Below are 10,776 nucleotides of genomic sequence, written 5' to 3' on the forward strand. Positions count from 1 at the left end.
GGTCTCCGTATGGGAGCCGAAACGTCTTGCTTTCTTTTCTTTTAATATTTTTGGTCGGCGTTCCCTTTTACCTTTGACCATGAGCATATCTTCTTTTATTTTTTTATTTTTACACATCCCACCCTGTTTCTCTCTGAATATTTACCACAAGGGTGAAGAACATAAATTGGCAGCAGGAAAAAGTTTCAGAAGAAGGACAACCTCCCACAAAAATACTAATCCATCCTAAATATGTAAACAATTTTTTTGCTCCTGTGAAGTAGGTTCTGTTCTAAGAATGGTATTCTTGCGGAAGTGCACGCTTTACAGAGACAAGACCAGCAGGTTCGCGGACGCTGGAATTGTCCCATGCTGGAACAGCCGAGAAAGGTAAACTATATTGTTTAGCAACCTATTAGTCAGCTGCGCTGGTCGTTTCCAAGTGCTACCAGTGGTGCTTACATATGATAGGGTGGAGAGGGGGATGTAAAGCATAGATAAATAGGCAGAGATGACAGGTCGCAAGTGACCCACACACATCATCATTTTATTCGCAAACAGTTAATCATAGTGACAGTATCTTCGTGTACGTGCAAGCAACCGTCATCAGTGATAACTAGCAACTAAGATAATATTAGAAGCACACAGCGACCAGCCCACTACTTTTTATTGTGCTAAACCATTTTTTAAGTTCTGAGCTCGTTTTCGTTGTATTAAGTGCATCTAAATTTTCAACAACGACGCCTTGCATTTTTCTATAACTATGCTCGTTTTTGTTGCGTAAGTATTTTTCATCTAGTGCAACACGCGAGAAGCACTGAGTGAAAGCAAGGCACAATCACGCAAAAGAAGGCGCAGAAGACCCCTCCTTGAAGTGATGCATAAAACTTGAAAACTTCTAATAAAGGTGACCAGGATGAATGCTTGGGCTAGGGGCGACATTGCGAACGATGCTGTCTTCCCAACATTAGCTTCGACGCGAGTCAGAATTCGAGGTGACCTAGCCCGATTCGACCATGTAAATGCGTCTGACCAAGCCAGTCAGTAGGATAAATCACACACGCAGTCAACGCCGTATCTAATGCACATTGGTTCGGCATCACCACTTGGTGTAGGAGCAGGGCGCACTGGCCTAGTTGGGTGGGATTAGTGCTAAAAACTGGTCACGGCTAGCGGACGAACACGAATAAAGGAACATTATGGCACGAGCGCCATCTACTATACCGAAGTGAAAGAGGAGTTTCGCGCCGAGTTCGTACGGTAGCGCCATCTTTTTGAGAGCAGGGAAGGCGGAGAGATGGGAGGAGGTCAATAGGAAAAAAAAGGGAAGATGATTTCGCAGCGACTGAAGTTCATTGCCGCGGCGCGGTATTGCTCACGTGTTCGCCTTGGGCGAAAATAAGGCTGTCCGCGACAAGGAATTATCTCTCCACTCTTTGCAGCTACTTTCTCCTCTGAGCGAGAAGCATTGAGAGAGCAAAGGCTGAACGCAATAAAGGTAAAGAGGAACAATGAACCCCGGACGGCCACCCTTGAGCTCAGTGAGAAGAAGTGGGAAAGCTAGAGAAGCTGACTAGACGAGCTCCTGCTCCTGCTCCTGCTGCTACTGCTACTACTACTAGCGCTACTACGACTGCTACTGCTAGCACTGCTACTAGTTATAATAAAGAGCATCCAGAGAGATCTCAAAAATCGTAGCTCTGCTCTTGGATTCTGCCGAGATCGCGGACTACTGGGACCAGGGTGAGGAAGCGAGAGAACGACATAGTAAATTTAAAAACCGTGAAAAAAGACATGGACGTAAGTGAACAATTCAAACGTTCTTCAAAGAGCGTTTTTGGTGTTCTGTCTTGGCCGTTTCCTTTTTTGCGGTCTTTTAATTTTACTATTCACCAACCGGCCCACCAACAAGCCTTGTTTGGAGAGAATGTCGGTAAAAAAAAAGCACGACGATATGGGGCTCATCGGTGATGAAACAGAGAAAACTCAGGAGCATCCCGGAGCACGATGTTACTAAAACAAAGCAGACACCAGGGTTTGCGGGAAAAATGCGGAGAGAACCTCGTAAAGGGAAAGCGCGTGGGGGTAGTTGGGAAAGTGGGAAGAGACCGAAAGTAAAGAGACTGCTTCGAACGAGGGAAGAAAGGAGGATGCCGGAGAGTTTCGTTGAGAGAGTTTGGGAAAGGGAGACAAAAGGGAAAGGACCAGGCCGCGAGGGAGCGCGCAGTCGGTGTTGCTGCTGGGGGCGCGCCAACTCGTCTTCGTCGGCAGTCGCGGGTAGAAGGCGTGGCAAGATCGACGCGCCTGCCGCGCGCAGCGAACTTCTTTCCTCCTCCCTTCGTTGGCTCGCCGCGTCCGACCGACCGCGCGGTTGTTTGAAGCGCGGCGCGCACGCACGCGCACGAGTTGCGGCGGACGTGACAACGAGGTTGCTCCGTTCGCTGCGATGTGTCAAACTGGCCGCCGAGCTTCGCCGCTGCTCCTCTTGTTCTCTCCTTCCTCATCAACTCGCTGCGCCGGTTCGACGCAGCGGAAGCCGGCAGCGTCGGCACGTATTCTCGGCCTCGTCGTCCCAGCGGTCTCGTTAGCGTACCACTGCCATTAACTCGCCTGTTCTGACACTTCTTTCCTTTCTCTTCCTTTTCTTCTTTTTTGTGTTTTATGCGCAACAGCCAGAGGCTGCTTGCTGTGTCGCGGGTTGCGTAAGGCATCGGTGCTGTGACCGACGAGTCAGGCGAGCTTGCTTGGCCGCAGACTCTGGACTCAAGTGCGAGGAGGGAAGATAAAGTGAACAAAACAAGAAAGCCTGTTCGAAATCGGTGAAGCCCACTCGTAATAATCTGACGCAAGGATTGTTGGGAGGTTAATACGGTTCGGGCCTCGTCAGACTTCGAGGTTCACGAGAACCGACGGTGTTTCGAACTCGGCGGATCTCTGCGGCGAGCGCTTCTGAGGTTGTGAGCCCGCGCTTCACCGTTAGTGAGGTGTGCCTGCGAAGAGTGTGACACTGCCGGGTGACCCGCTCCACGAGGTGTCACACGCGTCGGTCAGCGTGCGGTGCCGGAGGAGAAGTTCCGCGAGAAAGGCGTGGTCGCCGCCGACGGGCAAGCTCGCCGTACGCAGCGCGCTGCGGCGGCTGGGTTCCGGCGTCGCGACGAAGCTCCTAGCGTTCGCCGAGCGGATGCGCTCGTTCTGGATCTTCTGGAGGCGCAGGCACAAGGTGGGACAGCGCCACTGCGAGGAAGACGCCCACGAGCTGTGCGTAAACGGTGAGTGATTTGGCTGAGTCTCAGCGTCACGCGGCAAACCGCGAAATGCCTTTAAATTATCCCTTTAAAGACGAATCGAAGAAAATACGCAAAGGAAATCTTTACTTTGTCACTGAAACGCGCGAAATAGACCGATAATAAGCATAGTAAAAATATCTTGGAACTATTTGAAGTCTGAAGAAGAACTAAATTACCGCGGAAGCTGGGGCCACTGAGCGCCGTTGCAGTTAAAGTCGTCACAAATAGGTTTTCAGGTATAATGAATCGAAATGTAGATTGCCCATGAAAGAAGTGTACATTTCCAGAGCATGCATCAGAAGGCAACGATATTTTCAGCGGCAGAGAAAGGTGACACAGCGCCACCGCCGACTACGCAATTGAACCTTCACATGTTAGAGACCTCTCGTGCGACAGCGCAAACGTTTCAATGAGTGGCACTTGGAATTCCGCGAGGAAGGCGCCCGTTCAAGTACGAAAGTAGCCGATAGAACAAAAGAAAGCTATTCGATTTAAAGTAACATAAACAGCCAAAGGATTGCTGCGCTTAAAGGCATGTAGTTATAGTAGTAAAAAATGTAGGCAGCATTTCTTTTTTCGGAATTGCGTTGAGAGCACATGCCATGACTGGCGCATCTGTAGCGGCACTACGTATAGCTATGCGTAACGCTGAGTCAATTTGTATGACCTGTCCTGTGTCGGGCCATGTCGTGCAATTGCATAGTTTCCGTGAAACGAAAGTCTGCGGCAGTCAGCGAGAAAAAAAGAACACTTCTGCGGTAAAATATTTGGTGGAAATTTTCTCAGCAATAGTTGGACGACATCTGGTCGAACACTGGACGCGAGCTTCACACCAAGCCACGTACGGCTTCGTGTGTAACCTGTATAGAGAGTTATCGTCGAAAGTGAAACATAGGTATACATTGCATCTGCTCTACATTGCCTGTGTCATGCCCCGGCAACCGGTGACTTCGTATCCGTCTGTCTCCTGTGGCCGTGTTTTGCAAACAAAACAAGTCGTCGGCCAGACTTCTTCCTCATCCTCTGTTCTTTGGTCTAATCCAACAAATGACGCTTGCTAGATGCATGTCACTCAGTGCTGGCCGAAGAAATTTAGCCAGAAGCTCCGTGCTCAAATTGAAACTCAGCAAGAAATAAATATATTCTATGGGATGTTGCCAGTAGATAGCACTCGTTCATAATATGTCATTTCTGACTATGGAAAGTTTAGTTTCACCCCATTTCATAGATATTTAGAGCCGTAAGAAGCCCATACAGCTGCAGAATAAATTAAGAATCTTTAATATGTCAGTGAATTGTGCCAAGTTTATGGAATGCAGACATACGCGCGATAAATCTCGGCAGGACCAACATAAGTTCTAGAACACGAAGTATTTCGTGTCCGCTATAGATTTTTTTAAAAAGCGCCTATCTGGTCACTCGAATAATATGCCCTATGTCTAACAGTGAAAAACAATGAAAGAAAAGAACGCGCTACAGGACGGCACACTGAAAGCGAGTAGCAAAGGCACATGTCATCTACCTCCTAACTTCTCTTGCTCAAACACTTCACGTACATTATTCAAACTTGCAGCACATATCCAATCGGAAGCGTTTGAGACAGACTACGACTGTCATAAGGTATCGTCACGTTCTGAACATCATTTCCATCAGTGCGTTTTCTTTTTGATGCAATATCTCGACAGACACATTTGTGAACGCAGCGACTGAAGGGGTTCATCAACTACATGACACCTTGGTGGGCCTCCGTAAAATGGTGCATCCCTGCTGACATGATTGATGAGACGAATGAGCACCAATCATACGAGAAAAATGTAGCCCTAGTGCTTCTCCCGTTCCGAATCACTTTAGCGGGTTTCATGTTTTTTTCGGGCGGTAGATCGTGTTGAAAGAGAGATCGCATGGTGCATGAAATCCCGCGACCGACGCACCTGTTATCTGGAACTCGATAGATTGGGGAAATTATAGACGGGAAGAGGGCAAAACGGCTAGATGCCGGCTAATATTTAACCGAAGGACTATGCGGAAAGTCACGTCTCAAATCAACAGTTCGTTGCTTCTTTGGGTTGAACAATGCTGTCGGGAGAACAATCTGCCTTGTAACTACATACGAACGACCGTGTTGACGCAGAGTTTTATCATTATACAATCAACATAAACAGAAGATGACTTATCATGAAAAGTTGACGGTGTACAATACAGTCATGTACACACGGGTGACATATTGTACATTATGCCTCTTATCATGCTTAAATATTAATCAGGACGCGATTGCTTCAAATATTCACCATGGATAAAAACGCATTCGGAGCACGCGGAAATGCGTGAAAGTCGTTCAAGAATCTTCTTACCATCAGCATTTGTGAAAATTGACGCTCATTTGATCTAGACCACCGTGTAGTCACAGGCGACAAATAAAACTCGTGCGCTGCATTTCGAATACCGCAAGTTGAAATACATATCCGGGATGTAGCGTCAACATGCAAACCTGCCACGTGACGTTGCATCCTTATCTTTGTGTTTAGTAGGAGTGTGCGAAGTAGTACGTTTGCAAGCAAAATGGAATAAGAATCGAATAACCCCAGAAGCGAATAAAATCAAATCAAATATTTAATACTTTTCTCACAGTTTTAGAGTGTTGAATAACCGTTTCATAATCACAAAGAAAGCGCAACATTGCACGTTATTATTATAGAACAGTGCTTTAACCAACTGTCCTCAAGAATTGCTTCCGTAAACTACGAAATCGCACTTTCCCATGGTGCTTGTCTGCGCCGGGAGCACAGTAATTTATTCCAAACGGGAACCTGGATACTTGTTAAGGAAAGTTGTGGTAGCTGAGTTTGAGAAAGTTATCATGTGTCCTGCGATAACAACGTTCTCATATCCATTGTACACTGGCCTCACTGGCTTTGAAGCTTTTAATAATTAGACCAGGAAAGACAAAAAAAAAAAAGAAAATTACGTCTCGTTTTGAAGCAATACGCTCGTGGTAACATTTGTGAAAATTGTTTCGCCATTCTGTTGAGACAGTTCCTGGTGAAAACTGACACTAATTTGCAGAGGGCCACTGTATCGCTACCAGCACACACACACACACACAAGAAGAAAAGAAACAGGGTAAAGTGCATTTTGAACACCGCGAGATGAACATGTTCGTTACTAAGAAAAGATTTGAATTAACGAACTGCCACGTGATATTTTATGTCCATCCCTGCGCTCATGTAAACAAGAGGTATATGAAGAACTTTTGTAAGATTGCCATTTTTGTCCACGCTTGCCAGCTACCCACGTACACGTATCGGGTTTTGTCACCTAATCGTGATAGGTAAGTAAATAACGAAGGTTTCATGTTTTGCATATATACTAATGACCTACGTTGTATAGTAAGAGAGGCGTAGGCTTCAATAATTTTGAGGCTATAAATACAAAACCCGTTAGTTGTATTTCATATTACCATGCAATATTATGTAGATCCAACGCTGAAGGTAAAATCTATGTGAAGCGAAGAGTTAGTGAAGCGACTCATTAAATGCTATATAACTGAATCCTGTGCGTACCATTGTTTTGAAGAGTGACTAAACCAATTCACGAGGACCAAGGCCATGCTTGACGCTTGTCGAGGGAGGAAGAATGAAATCATTTATAGGTATTTTCGCCACATGTTTAAGCACATTTAAAAACTACATACACCTTGTGCAATGTAGTACAAATACATTTAGAGTGATTGACCAAGAATGGTTACAAACACATCGGAACATATCAAATGTGTCAAGCACTGATAGACAAAATGTAAAATAAAATCAAGCAAATGGAAGAAGTCGTTGAATATGATGCGCTATTTTAAGAGATCTGTCGGCTTTAGATGTGATAATTTGCCGGCTGCGTACGCCAGGCTAGCTCCAATTGCTGCAACACCACCACCAACTCCTTGGTATACCTGTCAGTTTTCTTTATATGTTGGGCTTTTGTGTCTGGAATTAGTGCTAAAACAAAAGTGCACTCACCGGTGTTACTTCGCTCGTAAAAATTCCGTGATATATGAGCCGGAAGCTCGGAACGTATATATCTAGCGACTGATGAATGGCGTAGGCAAAGTACAGAAGAATTAAGAAACTCAAAGAAGCCGGCTGATGCGATGCGCTCTTCCATGAAAGGATCCGTGCGCGTTAGAGATTCTTATGAGCCCACATTATATGGGCAGGTTTTTATGCCACGACTTGCTTCTCCTTTTACGCTCGCTGGCACCGCCTTGCCGGCCAGCATTCCGTCTTATAGTACAGAAGTTCGTTCATTTGGCGAGACATTGCCGAATCACGTGATACGCGGAACAGTAGGCGACGAAAGCTTCGCTTCGTAGGAGCGACTAAAGTGCGCAGCATGCGTTTCCCAAGCGCTCGCCACTATGTGACTGATGCTTGAGGCTCGACTTTGCAATTCAATGAGAGTGTTAGGACTACGAATTGGCGGTAATACGTTACGGACGAGCGAATGGCGCGCACCGAACGGAAACGAGCGATGCGGAAGAACAAAGGGACGTGGCGCTTTGACGAACGCAGTCAATGTTGGTTAACAGTGCGCGTGTTTTTGTTTTTTTTTAATCTTTTGTACTGCATAGAGTGCCAAGTTCAGGCCTCCTTCCAAATTTCGCGTTTGTCCTACTTCTGAATTGATTTTTCGCCCTCTGTCATTGTACAAGACTGAGGACAAAGGACAGAAATCGAACAGAGATAAAAACGCTGCGCGATGCAAATATTTACTCTTTGCATCGCGCAGCGTTTTTATCTCTCTTCGATTTCTCTTACCAGCAACTGTCAGTGGAAAGCGCCTTGTTGGCTGATTGATTGGTTAATATGGAAAAAATTTCCCAAAGAAGCCCGGGTGCTATGACAGACGCCATATTTGAGGGCTTCTTCATTTTGACTCCGTAGTGGGGCTCAGCAAGTTTTCGAAGTGCAGTAGACGAACGTTTTTGCATCCCGCCCCAGCTGCAATGCGGGCGCACAGCGCCACGAGAGTCGAACCCTGGACCTTGTGTGCAGCAGTAGAACGCCGTATCTTCGAGCGGAGGAACGTGTTCCAGATGAGGCTGTTCCAGATGAAGCATTTAGAACTCCTATCTATACACACTGCGCTATCAATTATATCGATACTCCAGGCAAATGTCGGCGTCACCGTTTTGCTGAGCATATGTTGAAGTGTATGCATGCTCTATGGTTAACTATGCCTCATATGCAAGGCAGATGCAATACTACTCAACCGTCGAAGTTGATCAATGAAGAAACTGTCTTCTTGGCTAAATTACTCCTCATAATTTTGAGAAATGCAGCCCGCGAGAAAAAGTCAAGCAGCATTTCGTTCGCAGTGCGGGCTTTTATTTTAAATCTTCCAAGTATGTCAAAAAAATGAGAAGCAGCATTAGTGCTCGCAATCTCAATGCGACGTAATTTCGCTGGCGCCGCTCTTTACGGGCCACTCAGTGGTACCTGTGCGATGCAATTGGAGCCACTACACAACATTGTAGACCGGCACAGCGTGCGCGTCAAGACCGTTTCACATGGCACGAATTTGACTGCTTTTGCGCACTTGCGAATTCGCAGTTGCGGCAAATGGGCCGTTGGACCCTTCGTGCGTGCGATTTTTCCATGTTGGGAGCGCTGAACTTCTCTGCGAAAACACACATGCGGCAAGGAGGGGGACCAATCACAACATGGATCGTAGGCACGCCACTGTGGCCTTCCTACTTAATTCTTGTTTTGATGAAGTAACACACTCAAACACAGAATACTTTCACGAAGACAGTTTTGAAGTTGTTTTACTTGGTTCTGATACTGAAGCAAACTAAGGCCAGGAATATTTAATGCTCCGCTATGTGTTCGAAAATGCGAAAGTCGCAGCTGCCGTGCTCGGTGCGTGTGAAACGCAAATGCGAAGTCCGCATTTGCAGAAATCACAGCTGCGAAAAACGCAGCGTGATGTCGCATCATGCGGACCAGGCTTGAGTCAGCGGCGGTGGAGGTTGGCGACGCCAGGTTCGACCCCTCTATCTACGGACCCCTCTATCATTAGGCCCCTCTATCGACCGACCCCTCTATCATGCGACCCCTCTATCGACCGACCCCTCTATCGACCGACCCCTCTATCATGCAACCCCTCTATCCCCTCTATCGTGCTCCGCGGGCGCCGCTCCGGCTAGACGCATGCGAATTTTCATACGAAACTAGGAGTTTCAGGATGGTAGGAAACACCGCGCTCGCAGCAATGTGCAGGAAAACGCGCCGCCACCAGTGGCGAGACACGGACGTGGCGCATTCTGGGTGAGGAGGCCGGCGTGGAATGCAGCACGCCGCATCTCGCGCAGGCTGCAGCCGTTGCACGCGGTCGGACGACGCTGGCGCGGCGTCGACATACCAAGCTTGCACGTGCGTCAACGCTGCGTCGGACTGTGGAGTGGCCTTAAGCATAGAGTTTCTCACTATAACACCTAAGGGAAATCCGGCGCCACCGTCAATGGGAGTCTCCTAAGGGGCGCTGTGCCGTCATGGGAATGGTGGTATATGTGTCTGCGAGGATTGTGTTGGCTGGTGTTGTAAAAGCCTTCGTCTAAAACGTGGATATGGCTACACAAATAACGCGTTCTCAAAGTAAAATCTTCACAAAATGTTTCCATACCCGCATTTACAACTTTCAGTGAAGTTTACTCACTTACAATGCATAAACAAGCGAAGAAAAGCAAGAACAGACGACAAACTGTTCCAAAGCGAGAACGAATCTTGTCGTCTGTCCTCCAACTATAGCGGCCCGCTGATACTTCTTACAGTTCATATAATTGTACATGCAATAAAAATTTTTCGTAGTTAAACAAAACCTGTTTGTGTAATAATAAAGCTAAAACAGCTTTTTACGTGCTGTTTTAGTAGAAAATTAATCATTGTGACAGACGGAACGGTGCTTGCCTGGCTCTCCGAGAACGATGCCAATCCGAAGTCACAATATACTGGCCTTCCCATGCATACAACAGCGCAGCAGCGCCAGATTTTCCTCTAGGTCATGTAGTGAGAAACTCTATGGCCTTAAGGGTGCCAGAAATTTGGTGTAGCCATGTATAGTCACCCCCGCCTGTAGTTAGAATACCGTGCGATGAGTTCAAGCGTAACGCTTAACCTTGCTGTCGCTATCAGTGCTCCGCCGTTCGGGTGAAAGTGTCGCATTCTATACGAGAGATAATGAAAGTCAAAGTTTCATTTCTTGAATTTCGTGCCAAAACTTCGTAGCGGGGACACATGTATATGACGTCATAGGCTTTAATGTTTCGTTTTTCCTCCGAATCTGGGCCGTATGGGGCTCTCTGAAAAAAAATGATTGAAATTCGCCCAGTTTTGTCTTGGTATCTTCTGGAATAAAATAACGTGCATCTTTATTGACAAAAACATAAACTAGGCCCGAGTGGACTGCTTCCAGATATATGACGTCATAGCGACCTGGCGTGACAACATTTAGGCGGCGTCGC

At 46.8% G+C, this 10,776-nt stretch overlaps 1 protein-coding gene across 2 annotated transcripts in view; it reads left to right on the forward strand.

Annotated features, from left to right (window-relative positions):
- Positions 1-2,232: 2,232 nt before the first annotated feature.
- The window catches only part of LOC126525667 (uncharacterized), an 83,895-nt gene continuing 75,351 nt past the window's right edge, over positions 2,233-10,776 (forward strand). For both annotated transcript variants that reach the window (XM_050173581.3, XM_050173582.3), the window contains exon 1: positions 2,233-3,248. In XM_050173581.3, coding sequence (XP_050029538.1) covers positions 3,161-3,248 — 88 coding nt within the window. In that variant the 5' untranslated portion in view covers positions 2,233-3,160. The remainder of the gene's footprint in view (positions 3,249-10,776) is intronic.

The sequence above is a fragment of the Dermacentor andersoni genome, chromosome 8 (assembly GCF_023375885.2).
Source record: "Dermacentor andersoni chromosome 8, qqDerAnde1_hic_scaffold, whole genome shotgun sequence".
Taxonomy (NCBI): domain Eukaryota; kingdom Metazoa; phylum Arthropoda; class Arachnida; order Ixodida; family Ixodidae; genus Dermacentor; species Dermacentor andersoni.